Genomic DNA, 18,741 nt, shown 5'->3' with positions numbered 1-18,741 from the left:
ACTGTGTTTTCCTCCAGGAAAATAGTTAAAATAGTTGTGGGAGCTTTCAAATATTCTTTCATACCTAGCTTTTTTGAAGAATATATAAGAACTAGATGCCCAGTGCATGCAATTTGGGCATTTGGGGTGGGGTGTACCTCAGCCCGGCCTGCGCTCTCTCACAGTCCAGGAGCCCTCGGGGCATGTCCAACTGATGGCTTAGGCCTGTTCCCCGGGCCTAATCCTAAGCCACATCCTTAGCACACTACGGAGGCAGGAGAGGCTCCCGCCACCACCCTGCCCTGAGCCCGGCTTCTGGCTGAGTGGCACTGCCCCTGTGGGAGTGCACTGACCACCAGGGGGCAGCTCCTGCATTGAGTATCTGCCCCCTGGTGGTCATTGCGAGTCCTAGCAACCAGTAGCTCCCCCGTTCGGTCAATTTGCATATTAGCCTTTTGTTATATGGCATATATGATGTCTGTGAAGTGATTATATGCTTTCGTTGATTTATTATTTCTATGATAAATGTAACAAAAACTACATTTCCATTAAGTTTAGTGATATGGATACATCAGTTTGTCACTTATGTCCTCTGACTTTGGGGTGAGGATTTATGTTTGATGCCTTGCATATAATTGCTGAATTCAAGCATTTTAACACCTTTTTGTTTTTAACCTGTAACTGTCATCTTTGTGATAGGATGTTCATCAGAATGTTTGGTGTTTGGGGGAATCACATACACATAATTAACATAGCAGTTGAGAGTCTGGGGGTGGACAGACCTGACTTCTTGAATGCCCCTCAACAAGTAACTTATCCGTCTCTGCCTCAACTCTTCATCTGTAAACTGGGGATAACGGAACCTTCCTTCTCAGGATGATGTGTGTTTAAACAGAGGGTCATATGCATAAAGTGCTTACCTCCATGGTTGGCACCAAATGCGGATGATTAAAGGTCTCTTTGGAGAGGGGGAGGATGTGTGAGACGGAAGGCCAGACAAACCTATGCTGTTCTGCAAGCTAAGGGCGGGGAAGATGCGCTCAGAAAGTACCATTTATTTGAAAGCCATCCATAACATGAAACTCCAGAAAGTTTACAAGTTTCAGGAATGCTGCAGAGTTTAATTATAAGATGTTCCCTCTTTGCCTTCCGAGAGTGTTATAAAAGTTCTTTTATCCTCGGGCTTCCCTTGCCGGGAAACATACATTTAGGTGTGGTTTAGTTGGTGGAATGGCCCAGGCGTGGGAGCATATCCTCTGTAAGACCCAAGGGAGATAGATGCACTATGAGGGAGTCTTCCAGCTGTCTAATCATTTCCCCCACGTGCCTTTAACCATTTGCCAGGCGTTTTCTCGCTTCCCTGCTCCACAAAGGCAGTGCTGTGTTTTTATTGATAATTTCAGCAGCATCCTAATGTAGTAGAAAGGTTCTTCTAGAAAAGAAATGTGTCAAAGTTGCCTTGTCACCCAGACTAGCCGGGAAGGGAAAGTACATCATTTCATTAGTATGATAATTAGAAGCGTTGTTTCTATTATTTTTTTTAAACATGTGAAATCCTTTTCTGACTGCAAAGAAGGCTCTCCCCGTCTCTGAGTAAGACTCCTTGGTGAATTTAATATGAACAGAGAATTCTTTGCACTTAGGGAATGAAGCCTTGGATTTCCTTAACTGGAGACTGTGCTGAGAAACTTGTGGCACTTGGGTCTGACGGAGTCATGGCCGTTGGGATATTTATCCCAGCTCCCTCAGGGTTTAGGCGGAGAAGGCTATTGTAGAGTGAGGCTGTTCATGGTCCATGGCCTCACCAGGCAGTCGTGACAGCTTATCTCATTTAGAGGTAGACAGAAAGAGTCTTCTGAGCCCTATTTCTAATTCCCAAATAGCCAGCGAAAGAATAAGGTGACCCTGATTCTCAAAGCGATGGGAGAAACCACTGCCTAGTGCAGAATAAGAGCAAAGCAAGAGCAGGTGAGAAATGAAGGAGATTACTTAAGGGGGAAAAAAGAAATTATTTAGGAATTGCTCAGAATAAAACTGCCTTTACTATTTCACAAAGTACATCTTAATATCTGTAGCACCTGTATTTATAGATAGCTTTTTAAAGGTTCACTTAGACTTTTAAATAATTGAACAATAGCAGAGATTTAGTACAAGCATGAGAGGGAACAAGTTTCTTTCTTAATAGCCTTTAAATATTCATCACGATGATCAAAATTTAAAGCAAAATAAACCACTTTAGGAAATAGCCAAGAGGCATAGACAGACACACACACACAAAAGATTACTTTGAAAAACCTTATTTATATTGTCCTTAAGAGTCACACATTTGTTCCTGACATTCTGAAGTCTCAGGCTGGGTGTTTGCTCACTCCGGGGGACTTGTTGTGGCCTCACATGCTCTGTGTCCCTTTGAAGTCTTGGGAAACACAAGTGACGGAGAAATTTTTATCACTGAGAGAAAACCGAAACTTCGAAAGTGTGAGTTGTTTAGAACAGTTCACACAGCCGTGAAGTGTCAGAGCCAGAACTCAAACCAGGGCTGTCAGACCCTTAGATGGATGTCATTCATGTGACACTTCCCTGCGTCACTAAGCATATGAATGTATGCATAGCGAGAGGGAAGATAGTATTTGTATATGTCACATCGCAAATACAGTGCAGGAAAGAGCACTAGTATATGTCTATACACTCATAACACATCTATAGCAATAGCAAAGACTCTCGTGTGATATGAATACCTAATGAACTCAATGATTCTATCAAACATGCTGGGCCCAATGCCCTGCCCTACACTGTGGAACTAACTTCAATAATAACTAATTTCAATCATATGCCCCAAAGTTGAATGAAGAACAGAGCAGTAGGAAAAAAAACAGGGCCATTGGGACAAGTTGGTTACAATAGCAATTTGTTAGATCTTCTGAATTTTCTTTTCTTTTTAGATCTGCTACCGATTAAGTTTCTTCAATAAGATTATGCTATTTTTTTTTTTAATGTGACCAAACACCTTAAGGCCCTCAATGAAAAGTTGCTAAATAGTGAAATTATACAAATAAAGATCTCTCAAAGTAGAGGGATTAAGAGACTAGGTACAGGTGCTGCAGGTGGATGGATGGATGGGTGGGTGGATGGATAGATGGATTGGCAGAACCTCTGTCAGTTGCATAACTGATCACTGCGCAGAGGAGCCAGCTGAGTGTTGCTAAAAGACAGCTGTGCTTAGCAAGTGGTTCTTTGCATTAGTGAGGTAGCCTTGTTTCACTGTCCCTGATATTAAACCAGGAGATGAAGGTATTCCTTTATTGAAACAAACGTGTGGAAAATTGCTCTGGATTCTTAGAGGACAGAGCACGTCACCCCGAACAAAATAAGGTTCATGTGTAGGGCAGATTCAGACAGGGCCCTTTATTGGGGTTACCCCTGGTGTCTCAATGGTCAACGCAAATAAAATCATGCCCATCCAAACTATTATGCCACGAGAGTGGCACATTTTCCTCATCTGCAGTGTTGTGTTCTCAGCTGTCAGCAAACATTAATTCAGTCACTGGTGACGTCCCAGCACCCAGCGCAGTGCTCAGCCTCAGATGGATGTTTTCCACTTCAGTGCTGGGGTCTGGCGATTCCGGGGTCATTAATATCATTGCATGTAATTAGTGACCGCAGAATGGGCAAGAGGGTTGCGGGATGGGCACCGCTCCCCACCAGGAACTTTTTACTCGGGCCCTTTGCTATCTAGGCATTTCCATAGCTCCACAAAGACAGGTCAGGGATTAAGACCGTTCAGTACTCAGGAGTGAGCAAGGGAGCATGTGCTAGAAAGAATCACTCACTCAGACACATGCTTCTTCAAATGTCAGAATATTTTCATGGGATAGAATCAGTATCTCTTGACCGGAAAGTTTCATTTTTTAAAAATCTGAATACTTAAAATTAAACTAATAGAGACAATAGGGAATTATGTTTTATCTTTAGAACTCTTACATCATTCTCTTTTTTTAAATGTGAGTGTGGTTATTATATTGAAGTGGTCATCTGGGCACCTATTTTTAAAACACAATTTCTCTTTTTTAGTAGGTTTTGGCCCGTGGTAAGGTTCACTTTTATGTATAAAACTAATTATTCTTTTATTGTTGATTATCACATTCTCATGATGTTAATTTTTGTCTGAATCACTGTGATGATAAGACAAACTCCCCTAAAGCATGTTAGATGAAAAGCTTTTCTTTTTTAATGGACTCATGTTGAATTTTTTTTTTAATCTAATGAGAGATTCCACCTGCAAAAAGTCATTATCATTTTTTAGCAATAAAACCATAGACTTAGCAAGTGATGTTTTTTTTTTTTCCTCAACTGAATTCATTAAAAATCAAGACAACATTTATTGCCAGCAATATTTTAAGGGGAAATAAAGTAAACCGCTCAGAAATGATCTCATGTATTTAATCAGGCCTTTCATAGAAAAGGGGGAGGGCATGTAATTTATCGCCAGGACTATTTGATCTTTCTCACCAAAGTGTTAATACTTGGTGGGTATTTTTTTCAGTGATCTATTCCCCCGAGGTGTGCATACACTTACACTCACACACATTGCACATATGTACACATTCACTACTTCTCGTCCCATCTTTTTCACCTGGATGGTTTGGAATCAGTGACTTTTCAGGACTATTTATTGAAGATAACTGTGTGTCTTCATATCTTCAATGATCATCACTTGATCTTTGTATACAGTTTTTTTTTAAATTATTTTTTTAGGACTTATTTTTAATATATTTTATTGATTTTTACAGAGAGGAAGGGAGAGAGATAGAGAGCCAGAAATGTCGATGAGAGAGAAACATCGACCAGCCGCCTCCTGCGGGGATGTGCCCACCGGGGATGTGTACACAGCCAACGTACATGCCCTTGACCGGAATCGAACCCGGGACCTTTCAGTCCGCAGACCGATGCTCTACCACTGAGCCAAACTGGTTTCGGCTGTATACAGTTTTTAATAGTGAAAAGATTGTATGAGTATACTGGACAGTGTGGCTCATTTGGTTGTAGCATCATCCCATACACCTAAGGGTCCCAGGTTTAATTCCCGGTCAGGGAATATACCTAGGTTGTGGGTTTGGTCCTGATTGGAACACATACAAGAGGCAACCAATCAATGTTTCTCCCTCACATTGATGTCTCTCTCTCTCTCTCTCTCTCTTTCTCCCTTCCACTTTCTAAAATCAATAAACATATTCTTGATGAGGATAGAAAAAATTTTATGAGCAAGCTATGGCAGAATCTCTTAATGTTCTAAATGTGGTATTTATTACTTTATGTTGTTACTATTCTCTCAGTAGGTTGACCCTCAATGTCCAAGTTTCATCTGATGTATGAGAGATGAGCTATAAGAATATATATTACATTGGTACCTTTGGACTTACCATTGGTGTCTATATTGTCAAAGCAAATAAAATCACGTCTTTCTAAACTATTATGCCACGAGAGTGGCACATTTTCCCATCTGTCTCTTGTTTTCCCAAAAAAGTAATGTAAAACGGCAAAGTAATATATGTCATTAAATCTTTCAGTGAACACAAGAAGACAGTTTACGAAGCTGTTTTAAGGCTGTTACATTTTTTAAAAACCCTTTTTTTCTGAGCTGTCAATATAACATCCTAATCCTATCATTCATGGTGAACATTTGAAATTGTGGAAATAAAATTATACCATTTTATTAAGACCATCCACTTACACTCAATACCTGGCATCTTTAGTCATATTTTAATGCTAGAATCCAAGAGGGAAGGCCTAAATTGTGACTTCATTTTTAAATTCATTCCCCCCCCAAATTGTTCTGTGTAGTGGAGAAACGTAAGTAATTGTGTTGTATGGAAGTCACTGGTGCTGAGATAGTTATTACTTCTTAATGCCTGATTTACTGCTTTAAAATTGCCAAGCACAACCATGGCGATGCGGTTTCCATTTAAATAATTCTTCCTCTCACACTGGGACATGGTTTCCTTGGGTGAGAAACCCACACAGCCTACATCACTAGTGGCTTATCCAGTGTTTTACCTGGAAATTATTCCCCACACACTAAAATCAGGTAATCAAATGCCACTTGAGAGCTATCTCATTAAGTGGAGAATTTAAAAAGGAAAAAAAAAAAAAAAAGCTTTTGTGGATATACAGTTTCTTTTGAAAATATGTGCCTTTGTGTTTTTCTTCTGTGAGGCCATTTAAGAAGTATTCATAAAACTTTTACCCTAAGAGCAGGCATTATGGGATAAACTGCCATGTTATTTGAAAGAATGTGGAGCTTTTTTTTTTTTTTTTAAATAATATGCCAAGCAAAAATAACAGAGCTGTTGGAAAGTCATGGTGGTGTATACCTCATTTCTTCCACAGTAAATCCAACAAAGTAAAACACAAAATGGGGGCTAAGTTGCTGAAACCGGTTTGGCTCAGTGGATAGAGCCTCAGCCTGAGGACTGAAAGGTCCCAGGTTCGATTCCAGTCAAGGGCATGTACCTTGGTTTCGGGCACATCCCCAGTAGGAGATGTGCAAGAGGCAGCTGGTCAATGTTTCTCTCTCATCGAAGTTTCTAGCTCTCTCTATCTCTCTTCCTTCCTCTCTGTAAAAAATAAATAAAATATATTTAAAAAAAGGGGAGGACTAAGTTAGAAAAAGTGAATCCTCCTTCTTCCTTTTGGCACACAATACAGATGTTTCTGTATGTTAATTTTATTAATTTCTGTAAAGTGTTTACCTTTGGGCACTCAGTGAACATTATTGTTTCCAGCTGAGATTGATTTCCCCCCTTTAATTTGGTATCAGAAAGCAGAACCGTGGTACCCAAGGCATTAAACTGCCTTCATTTGAGCTATAGAAATGGGATCTCTGTTTCTTTAGAACATATTTTGAATTTGCATCACACATTTGAATTTGAACTGATGTCGGGGTGTTAAGTAGACAGAGCTTAGCTTCCTGGGTTGTATGTTGGCATTAAGTAATTATAGTTTTATCAGCCTCCTTGTTTTTCAACTTATATATCTCATTTCCATTTTTTTCTTCTCTTTCTTTTAGACACTCTGGTAAAGGAAAAAACAGTAGCCTAGTCTCTGTGCCATGTTTATTTTAATGTCTTGGCTTTACTTTCCATCTTCCTCACTTGATTCTGCTTCTTTTAGTTCCTACATTTGCCAGGTAATAGGCTTCTGGTTTTCAGAAGACTGTGTTGAGCTGAAGGAGACTAGTGTGTAGGGAGGCTGGTCTAAGAAATCAAAATCAGCAGGGCCAGCATAGGATGGATGCCACGTTAGAAGAGATAGTAAGGCCAAAGAGGGTGATAGTGAGAATGCTCCTACAATGCTGTTTGTTTCATATTTAAATAAGAGAGACTATGTCATGTGTAAGCTTTATAGAAAGATAAGGTTTTAATTCTTGCTAGAAAACTGAACTCAGATTTTCCTGACCCTGTTATACATATTCTCTCTCTCTCTCTCTCTCTCTCTCTCTCTCTCTCTCTCTCTCTCTCTCTCTCTCTCTTTGGTGGACTTCTTTGGTGAAATTAATAAAAAATATTTGCTTTTGAGTGTCCACCCATCTCCCCACCCCACCCAGCCCCATGGCAATAAGCTACATTTTAGAGTAGTTAGGAATATTCTCCAAAGCATTAGCATATGTTGATGATTCATGCTTTCCATTATAACCTAGGAATTTTCCTTCATAGTGAAGCTATGATTCTGTAGGATTTTTGTGTGCTGCCCTCATTTCTAACCTTTTTGTGAATGCGACCCATATATCAGCACCAATCCAGCAGTAGAATTCTCTATCTGATTAACACAGCGCTACGGATACGATGGACTGAAAAACAGCCAAAACCCAGTGCAGCAGCTCAGCCTCCTGGGTGCAGAGCAATAACAGCCTAATGAAGACATGTTTTAAGTGCAATATTACTTCCTCTCTCTGGTCACACTCTAAAAAACACAGCCAGAAATATTCTTGCCCTTTTAGTCTGCCTTGCTCGCTGGTGCTCTGTTTTTCTACTCAGATAACCAGTATACTATTCCCAGGGAGCAGGAAAGGCAGATAAGTTCATGTGCAAATTGAGGGGAAACCACAGACATTGGCTGTGTAGTTTTAAAACACGAAGAAGACTTTTAGGCAGTGTGAGCTCTGGGTACTTTTTTTTTGCTGAGCAATGATCTCCACCCACTGAAAACCAGGCCCTGGGGGAACAATATAAGGCTTTCAGTGTACTCAGTCCATGCAATTAGATCCCCGAAGCAAAAGCTTTTAAAAGCAGGCTATAAAATGCCCATGTATTTTTATTAAACCGATTTGCTAACTGCATGGAGAAACTTTTCTAGTAATTTTTAATTTTATAAAGTCTCCTCCCCCCCCCCCCCTTGGGCCAAGGGGGAAAATAAATGTCTGGGCCCTAAAAAGCTTAGGTATAACAATGTTATTTTTCTGTCTCCAAATGATTCAGTGCAATTTTATCCATTTAGTACTTTCTGATTACGGTGGGATTAGATAATGCTTGTAGAGAGATTCAGAGAAAAACAATGTAGAATGAGGTAACAGTTTATTTTTACTTTCTTTATGTTAACCCCCCCCCCCAATACATTCCAATCAATAATAAAAATAATTGCAATAAAAATAATTCCATTTCCTCTGAAATGGAAATAGATTTTATTCCCACGCATAAGCAATTTCTTGTTGTTTCTCAAAGTCAGCCACTCAACCTTTTAAAGCTTCTTGGTAACTGCCTGTTGCAGGAGGAAGCAGACAATGAGGCTTGTGGCTTTATTGAGCATTCTCTGCCAGCCAAGGGACACAATCAGGGCAGGCCACTGGGCTCTGCAATTTCTCAAGGTGGGGGCAGGGAAACCCCTTGAATGAGAACCACGCCCTCTTGCCCTCCCCCATGAGGAAGTAGTAGAGAGGAGATAGGTCAATTTTGACTGTGGGATCCAACATAAAATAAGTTGAGGTTATTCTGAATTATTTTATGCTTGCTATAAAGTTCACCCACTGAAATTTCAGTTGGTAGTAACATCTTAAAGCAGGGTTTTCTGTGACAGTTTAGGTCATTCCTAATTTAGGACAAAAATATTTTCTTTTAAAAAGAAATATATATTTTATTGATTTTTTACAGAGAGGAAGGGAGAGGGATAGAGAGTTAGAAATCTCGATGAGAGAGAAACATTGATTAGCTGCCTCCTGCACACCCTCTACTGGGACCCTTGTACTTGGGACCCTTCAGTCCACAGGCTGACGCTCTATCCATTGAGCCAAACCGGTCAGCACAAGGGCAAAAATATTTTCATGGTGGAATATCTAACTGTATGTTAAAAGTTAGCTCTTTTTTAAATAGCCAAGTGTTCCCATGCTGTTTTAACATTAGTAATGAAATTTTCAATGTCTTCCAGTTACCTTTGCAATGTCCAAGTTGACATAAGGGGGAATGAAACAGAATGTTGGAGAAAAACTGTCTTCACTTACCACGTTGTGCCTCTTGGCCAGCTCTCCCCCTCGGCCCCAGCCTCCCATCTTACCCCCATCCTCCTCTATCAGCAGGAGCTTCAGTTGAGTAAGACGTCTGCCAGGGTAGCATGGATGGGTCCCCCTCATTGCAATACCAGGGCTTAGAGGCTTCTTTCTCAACGAGGGATACACCAAATGTCAGTTGTTCAGGGTGCAATGCAGTTTCACTCTCACAATGTTCTTCCTACCATCTCATAGTCTGTGGATGCTAAATTCTAGATCACAATTGAATTTTGAATACTTTTAGTGTTCTTTATGTTTGGGGGTTATCTGGACATCATTTTGGGTAGGCCCAAGGGAGCTCTGCACAAAGTCTTTGGTTCTGAGGAAAGGCATTGAGCTACAAATAAAATCTAAAGGAAAGCTCACTCCAATAATGGGCATCTCTTGTGCTTCCAGTGATTGCTACCTTTGCAGATGTCGTTTTAATTGTATTTGCCAGTTTTCTGTGCCCTGCCGTGTCTTACCCTTTCTGCTGTTCATTTGTTGTTGTTTTTTTCTTTGAGACCTAAATCTTTGACATATCCTTCTCAAGATTAAAATAAATCTATATTGCCGAAACTGGTTTGGCTCAGTGGATAGAGTGTCAGCCTGCAGACTGAAGGGTCCTGGGTTCGATTCTGGTCAAGGGCATGTACCTTGGTTGCGGGCACATCCCCAGTAGGGGGTGTGCAAGAGGCAGCTGGTTGATGACTCTCTCTCATCAATGCTTCTAACTCTCTATCTCTCTCCCTTCCTCTCTGTAAAAAAAAAAAAAATAAATAAATAAAATATATATAATAAAAATAAAATAAATCTATATCTCTCTCTCTATATATATATATATATATATATATATATTTTTTTTTTTCTTTCTTTCTGTAGAGCACCCTTCCACTCCTATTTTTATCACTTGCCAGCTTAGTGTTAAATAAGAAAAAGTCATTTATCTTTGAGTTGGGTACATTTGCCTATGGGTGCATTTCTGTGTGTATGAATTTGAAAACAGAGATTTCACTTGAACTTAGTAAACCCAGCAGCCAGAAAAGAGACATTAGTTTTATAATTTCTTTCTGTATGAAAACATATTTTAATTTATGAGAAGGATCTAAATAATTAAGAAAAAATCTATACCACTGCTCTGTATTTATTCAGAAATAGTGCCTACTCATAGATACCTATACTATTCTAGTTCTTTAAGAGAAAAGGGTACGTTGAAATTTAAGCACAGATTTGGAGAAGGGATTGGGGAAAGAGAAAAATGAAGAAATGGGGTGGGAAGAGTTGGTTTCTTTAGATTCATAATTTTTAATTTTTTTTTTTTTAGTTTTGTTGCCACACATTTTTCTTAACAATCTGCAAAGAGGCCACTGTCTACTTCCTACCCCCTAAAATTATTATGGCAACTTTTGCCCAGTTTCCCAAGAGAAACTCAGAATCAGCAATAGCAGAAGAGGGAGATATGATTGTGAGACTGAGAACATTAAGGAAACACTCAGATAAGCAAAGAGATATTTATACATACCAAGAGGTAGCCATTGTTTTTAAGGAAAATCACTCAAGAATACAGAGGCAAGTAAATTATGTGTCTTATTTTCCAGTTCATGTAATTATCCACGACATGCATATTACTATACACGGACCCAGAATTTGTTTGCTGGCCCACCCACCGTTTGGGAAAAAAGCAGCCTATTTAAAAAAAAAAAAAGTCTTTTGGGCTTATTTTTTACCAGGAAGTCTGTCCCTTTTTCTGTGCCTTTAAATGTATACTGTTGGTAAAGAACACTTTGATAATCAAAGTAGAGAACGATTTACATTGCAGAAGTGTGTTATGAAACACTTCTGTTCCTTGCCCCTTGAACTTTGGAGGAATGAAAATGTCTAGCTTCTTTTCTCTCCTGGAACTTGACCTGTAATTTAAATCCTGTTCCTCAGCAAAGTACCTGGCAGCCTATCCTTTGACAGCTTCGGTTTCAAAGCAATTCAGAGAACTCACCGTCCTAAGAGGACAGAACAAGAATGTGTCCAAGTGGGATAGAGCATGGATGGTTGAAAAAGAAATTCTGAAAGTGGTCAGATGTTCTTGTCCCTCCTCCTCCTGTTCCTCTTGAAACAGAATGGGAACGAGATGAGTGGCTGCTAGAACCCTTGGTACTGCTTTGCCACAGTACCAAGCAGAGCAGTGGGATGTGTGGGGCCCCCTCTCTCCATCCACAGTTGCCCCAACACTGGGAGCGTGGTTGAATCTTGGACCAAGGTTGACATCCGTAATAACAACACACTCGTTCTTTGTAGTTGACTTACAAAAGGAGGAGGGACAGGCCTCAGAATAAGAAAAGCTGACTTCTAGTACATATACAGTACTTTTTTAAGCTCGAGGAGGGCTGTGGAAAGAAAAAGGGGGTGTGGGAATCTTTTCGTGTTTACAGAACTTGGATGCTTGACAAACAGGGCGCATCAAGCTAATTGTTCTTGAAGCAGGAAATCTGTAGTAGAGGAAGCAGGTGTTGTGCGATGATTACCACGTTTTGAAATTACCGTAGTGACTACTTTGCTCTTTTGAGTCTGACCCCGAAATAGTCAGTAAGCTTTTTGGAAGATGCTGTGCCTTTTATCTGTGTGTACCCGTAACGAAACCACTCGATCATGGAGGAAGGAGAAAGTGCTTTAAGTAAATCTGAAACCAGATAGCCTACATGCAGCAGTGTTGACAGTATCCATTTTTCTTTCTTTGGTTTTTATTTTTATTTTCAACCTTCAGCATCCCATACTTTCAGAAAACTTTATGACTAAGGGTGAATTCTTATTTTTCAAATTGTTTTCAGACATTTCATGTTCATGTAAAGTTGGCTTATTGATTTCCTGATTTTTCTTTATTTTTTTGTTTTGTCCATTTTATTTTCAATCAGCTACATCAAATGGGTCTTTGGAGGGCCTGGATAACCAGGAGGGAGGGGTGTGCCAGACAAGAGCCATGAAGATCCTCATGAAAGTTGGACAAGGTAAAGACCATCTGCTGCTTCATGAAGCCACTGTAATCTGGTTGCGCCCCCCCCACCCCCAGCTAGTGTGGCACCAGTATTGCTCATGCTCGCCTTCAGTCACTCTTCCATTTAGTTTTGAAAGCAAACTTTTCTCTGTAACTTGAGCCACTGAGATTTCCTCAAGTCACTGTCACAGATTTCTTTATTATTGGAGATAAAAGCAAAGGACAGCCAGGTAGAATGTTCTATTGCCATATACGTGTATAGATATTTGTCTTCTCAAAAGCAAAACACCTCTATGGTTCGAAATTAAAATATCCAGAAAGAAAACTAAGTCTCTGCAGTTTTGCCCATTTCTGCATCTTGACTACAGAAGACGATGGTTTGTTTTAGCCTTTTCACGTATAGATAACCTATTGTGCAGAAAGAATTACTCTTCTAATTAGAAATGGGTATAGTAGTCAATCAACTCGCTCAGTTAAATTGAAATGTCATCTGCAATGCTCTGCCTGCCAAATGCAAGAATCCCTATAGTTTCCACAGATGGCCTCACAATCTAAACCTCCGAAATAACTAGTATAACCGTTTGTGTTTTAAAAGGAACATTATATTCTTGTATCTCGTAGTCCTTTGCATAAAGAATCTTATGTTCATTTGCTATTCATGCCTCTTGAGATATATATCCAGATCCTAAAGCTAGATCTTTATCAGATGTCTGTGCGGTAAGTAATCATTTGTTTTTCATGTAGATGCCAGTTCTGCTGGGTCAACCAGGCATAATGATCCAACGAGACGCCCAGACCTAGAAGCTGGTACAAATGGAAGAAGCTCAACAACAAGTCCCTTTGTCAAACCAAATCCAGGTAAGCAGCATGACTGTGCGTGTAGTCTGTGTGCATCACACGCTTCGTATCTCATGAGCTAGAACGGAGTCGAAGTACTTCTACACCAGTAGGACTAACTCGTAGTTACTGAAGTCAGTCATCTTTGCTCTCAGTTAGCTGTGGGTAATTGCTCAGTAAGAGCAACATAATTCATTCCTGCAAAAGTCCTCCAGTCGGAAGAGTGGAATTCATCAGCTGTAAGTGCCAATTATTAGCGCTATTTTCTCAGAACGAAGTCATTTTCATTGGCTGACACTTTGTTGTGCTGGTTGCAACACCAGCTTAAAGCCGATGTTAATGTATATATAATTAATGTTCTAATCCCTCACCTAATTATATCTAATCCACAAAGAGCCTGACTGATCCTCTTCTACATTTTAGATGGTAACATCTTAAAATATTACACAATGCTGTGTTTTTCAGGTGGTTATCATAAAAGAAAAAAGAAAAAAGAAAAACTTTCTTTTTTTTTTTTTTTTTTTTTTTTTACATAGTCAGTGTAATATAAAATATTAAACAGATCCCTGGCAAAAGTTTATAATACCAGATAAAACTGGCTGTCATTTAACTTCATTTTCTTAACAGTCTGAACAAACAGCTATGTATTTGTTACCATGCTAAAGAGTTGTTTTTTTTTTTATATGGAAGTGGTTGAGCAGACCTCAGCAGTTTTGTATTAGGGATCCGTACGCCTTGTTGGTAGTCGTGTGAATTTAGCATCTGTAGCAATATTCCCTCTCTTTACAAGCGTCAAGGAGGGAAGTTGTTATTTCTAACTTCCAGTGACAAGATGTGTCAAATTCTTGTGACAAACTGATAAATGGGTAATATAATGATGCCAGGCAGTTTTTTAGTGCTTAACATTTGGGTTGGCAGTCTGTTTCAGCATGAGCGTTTCTGCTGCCTTCCAAATATATTTTAAGTGTAAATCAAATAATACAAACGAGTTAAGAGTTGAACATTTTCCCAGGCCCCATCACCGCCGTGGCTGCCGGCGCACGCTCTGCCAGCAGGCAGGGCTTGTCTGGAGAAGGCAGGCTGCTGGCTTCCCAGGAACCCACGCACCTTTCCTAGAGGAAAGCAGACGGTGCAGCGTGGGCAGCAGACACGGACAAGCTAGTGCTTCGGCCACTTCCTTTGCTTTCCCTGCTGTGGCCGCAGGCTGGCTGATGTGGGTTCAGGCGTGAAGCGAGATCAAGGGCTGGCTGTCAGGGCCCATCCAGGCGGGCGGATGGATGATGATGTATGAAAAGGAGACGATGCAATTTGAGAGCAGCATGAAAATCCGACCTCGAGTCACATCTCCTTTCACCTCGATGGCTCACTTCTGCCTTTTCCGTTTAGCTATCAGCCGAGGTAATTGGTTTGTCAAAGTCTCGCTGCCCTTTCAAGCTTCTGCCCTGCCGAAGCCAGTTTGGCTCAGTGGAAAGAGTGTCGGCCTTGGGACTGAAAGGTCCCGGGTTCGATTCCAGTCAAGGGCATGTACCTTGGTTGCAGGCACATCCCTAGTAGGGGGGGTATGCAAGAGGCAACTGATCAATGTTTCTCTCTCATCGATGTTTCTAACTCTCTATGCCTCTCCCTTCCTCTCTGTAAAAAAATCAATGAAGGCCAAAACCGGTTTGGCTCAGAGAATAGAGCATCGATCTGTGGACTGAAAGGTCCCAGGTTCAATTCTGGTCATGGGCATGTGCATGTACATTGGTTACGGGCATATCCCTGGTAGAAGGTGTGCAGGAGGCAGCTGGTCGATGTTTCTCTCTCCTCGATGTTTCTAGCTTTCTATCCCTCTCTTCCTCTGTAAAAGAAATCAATAAAATATATTTTTAAACAATCAATAAAATATTTTTAAAAACAATAAAAAAATAAAAATAAAACTTCGGCCCTGCTGCTTCATTTCCACATTTCCTAGGAGCAGCAGCGCGGTGGGCTTTCTGGGCGGCAGCGCTAACCATTGTACTCGCCTCTACCCCTTGCAGGTTCCAGCACCGACGGCAACAGCGCCGGGCATTCGGGGAACAACCTCCTCGGTTCCGAAGTGGCCTTATTCGCGGGGATCGCGTCAGGATGCATCATCTTCATCGTCATCATCATCACGCTGGTGGTGCTGCTGCTCAAGTACCGGCGGCGGCACCGCAAGCACTCGCCGCAGCACGCGGCCGCGCTGTCGCTCAGCACGCTGGCCACCCCGAAGCGCGGCGGCGGCGGCAACAACAACGGCTCGGAGCCCAGTGACATTATCATCCCGCTGCGGACTGCGGACAGCGTCTTCTGCCCGCACTACGAGAAGGTCAGCGGGGACTACGGGCACCCCGTGTACATCGTCCAGGAGATGCCGCCCCAGAGCCCTGCGAACATTTACTACAAGGTCTGAGCCGCGGCCGCGGCGGTGCCTTCGCTTTTTCCCCCCCGGAGGAAACGGACTGTCCCGCTGCCGACCGCCCGACCGCCCGACCGCCCGCGGGGGCGCGGCCGACCCCTTGTGTCTCGCTCCAGTGGACTGAATGAAGCACAGCGAGGGGTGGTGGAGGGGGACCCTCCTTCTCCGAAGGGCCCCCCCGTTGAGTTGGACAAGCTTACCTAGTCTGTAGCGTTTCGGGCCGCGGGGAGGCCAGATGTTCACTCCCCGGCAGCAGCTGGAAGACTGTGCAGAAGGGACCGGCGCTCGCCTCGCCCCCTTGTCCTTCCTTGAAGCCATGTGTCGCGGTCACGCAGGCCTGCACCGCAGCCAAGGGAAGACCGTGGCGGGTGGACATGAGAGAGAGAGAGCGAGCGAGCCCTGGAGCATCCTAAGGCGTGGATGCCCCGGGATGCCACACACACGCCTGGAAACGCCATCTGCTGCCTCGGGGGTGTGCCCCCCGACCTGCCGCACAGACCTCGGGCTCCGTGGGGCTTGCAGAGAGCAGAGCGCTAGCTCGCAGGCCTCACACGGTTGCACATTCCCGTTATCCAGGGCTCTGCCGTACTTCCCATGGGACCGTCCCCTCCCGCCGCGTTCTGCATCACGAATGGAACATGAACGGGGTTCTCTCCTACTCCATCCATTTGCAACAAACAGCTCCAGTCGAGTAGATCATAATAGGATACATTTCTAGAAATTGTGTTTGCTGAGGAGGAGGAGCCTTCCAGCCAGACGCCAGGCTGCCAGCCAGGAAGGCTAGGAGTCGGTGGAAGAGGGTGGAAGGAGGAAAAGGGCTGCCTGCAAACACAGGTCAATGCTACTGCCTCTGACACGGAAAGTTGGGAGAGGGTGTGGGGCGGGGCGACCCCATTAGGTAGCACAGCACTTTGGTTTCACTGAGATTTTAAGAGGCGAGTAGGAGACACAACAACACACGCACACAGTGGATGAGGGGTGCATTGGAAGGCATTCACTCTTATCAAATGGCAACTTGCAGGAAAAGAAGAGTCCCTCTCCTCTGGGTGGAACAAAGAGTCATTGTTGGGAGAGGAACAGGCGTGGAGAGGGAGGGTGGAGGCGGGGCGAGGCGAGGGGAGAGATCCCTCAGGACTGTTGTGGTACTGGCAATAAGACGTACAGCTCCGAGGCTGTAGGAAAAGTCCGTCTGCTTTGGATGATGCTTAAAGCAGATTCAGCTGCTATACTTATCACATTTTTATTAAACACAGGGAAAGCATTTAGGAGAAGAGCAGAGAGCCAAATCTGACCTAGACGTGGAAAAGCCAAAGGTCAAACAGGCTGTAAGTCCATCATCATTAACATTATTAAAGGATTCTCATGTAAAAGGTAGTCAGATCCCCCGTCCCCCCAATGCCCCTTTCCCTGCCCCTCCTCCCTGATCGAGCCTTACAACACTTTGGTTTATGGCGGTGCTGTCCGGGCTGCGGGGACCGCGGCGTAGGTACTGAGCAAGGCCGAGTGCAGGTGCTCTGGGTCAAGGTGAAGCACATGTGGCAAACCTCTTAGAGTCCTCAAGACGGAAATAAATTATGATATCGAGGAGGGGGGGAAGGAGGATAGGATGTATTTATAATAGGTGTATAGAACACAAGGGATATAAAGTGAAAGATTTTTTACTAATATATATTTTAAGATTGCACACCATGTACACCAGAAGATGTGAAATTCACTTGTGGCAATTAAGTGGTCCCGATGCTCAGTGCTTTACAAAAGAAAAAGAAGAAAAAAAAAATTGGACAGCTACTTCTGGGAAAAACAACATCACTCCAAAAATAACAATAATGGGAGCAAATACAAAAATAACCAAGTCCTCTGAAGGCGTCTCACGTAACTGTAGACTAGGAAGTGCAAGCCCCGAATACCAGGAAATCGATGTTACTGCATCATATATTTAACAATGACAAGATGTTCCGGCATTTATTTTCTGTGTTGTGTTTTCCCTTGCCTTATGGCTGAAGTGTTCACTAGAATCCACCAGGTCACATCCAGCGGGGAGGTTTCAGCCGAAAAGTTTGGCTTTAGCTCCCTCCTCCCTCCTTCTACCCCCCCCCACCCCTCCCTTTTGGGAAACAAAACGAGTAAACAGGAAACCTACTATTTTATGTGCTATGCAAAATAGACATCTTTAACATAGTCCTGTTTCTATGGTAACACTTTGCTTTCTGAATTGGAGGGGGGGGAAAAGTAGCAACAGCATTTTAAGGTTCTCGAACCTCCAGTGAATTACCTGCAAAAAAAAAATGAGTTGCAACAGAAATTATTCTTCTCTTATTTCCTGAACCTGAAAATGATGTTGGTCCAAAGTGCGTGTGTGTTATGTATGAGTGGGTGTGTGGTATACATGTGTACATATATGTATAATATATATCTGCAATATATATTATATATATCTATATCATATTTCTGTGGAAGGTTGCCATGGTGACCAGCCACAGTACATATGTAATTCTTTCCATCACCCCAACCTTCTCCTTTATGTGCATTCATACAAGATTTTCTTGTAAGCCATCAAAAATTACCTTTAGTATGGGGGAGAGGGGCAAGAAGGGGGAACATGGGAAATAGTCTGATTGTAATGGAATCAAATGTGTGTGTCATCAGTTGGCTACATTTTGGTTATATGCTAAACTGTGAAAAATCAGATGAATTGATGAAGAGTTAACTGCGACCAATTGAAAAGTGTTCTGTGCGTCTGTTTTGTGTCTGGTGCAGAATATGACAATCTACCAACTGTCCCTTTGTTTGAAGTTGGTTCAGCTTTGGAAAGTTACTGTAAATGCCTTGCTTGTATTATCATCCGTAGTCACCCGACTTTGGAATTTGCACCATAATGTTTAAGTGAAGATGCTGTATATAGGTCCAGATTTTACTGTATATGGATTTGGGGTGTATCAGTAGCCTTATTCACCTTTTTAATAAAAAAATACACATGCAAACAAGACAGAAATGGCTTTTCTT

General features: G+C 42.2%; 1 protein-coding gene across 1 annotated transcript in view; it reads left to right on the top strand.

The window, feature by feature from the left end:
* EFNB2 (ephrin B2) overlaps positions 1-17,954 on the top strand; it is a 46,893-nt gene extending 28,939 nt beyond the window's left edge. Inside the window, exons 3-5 of the mRNA XM_036458228.2 lie at positions 12,400-12,492; positions 13,224-13,337; positions 15,338-17,954. Coding sequence (XP_036314121.1) covers positions 12,400-12,492; positions 13,224-13,337; positions 15,338-15,732 — 602 coding nt within the window. The 3' untranslated portion in view covers positions 15,733-17,954. The remainder of the gene's footprint in view (positions 1-12,399; positions 12,493-13,223; positions 13,338-15,337) is intronic.
* Positions 17,955-18,741: the final 787 nt, after the last annotated feature.

The sequence above is a fragment of the Pipistrellus kuhlii genome, unplaced genomic scaffold (genome assembly GCF_014108245.1).
Source record: "Pipistrellus kuhlii isolate mPipKuh1 unplaced genomic scaffold, mPipKuh1.p scaffold_m20_p_3, whole genome shotgun sequence".
In the NCBI taxonomy this organism is placed as follows: domain Eukaryota; kingdom Metazoa; phylum Chordata; class Mammalia; order Chiroptera; family Vespertilionidae; genus Pipistrellus; species Pipistrellus kuhlii.
Note: the sequence above shows the minus strand (reverse complement) of the source record. Positions and strands in the feature narration are given on the sequence as shown.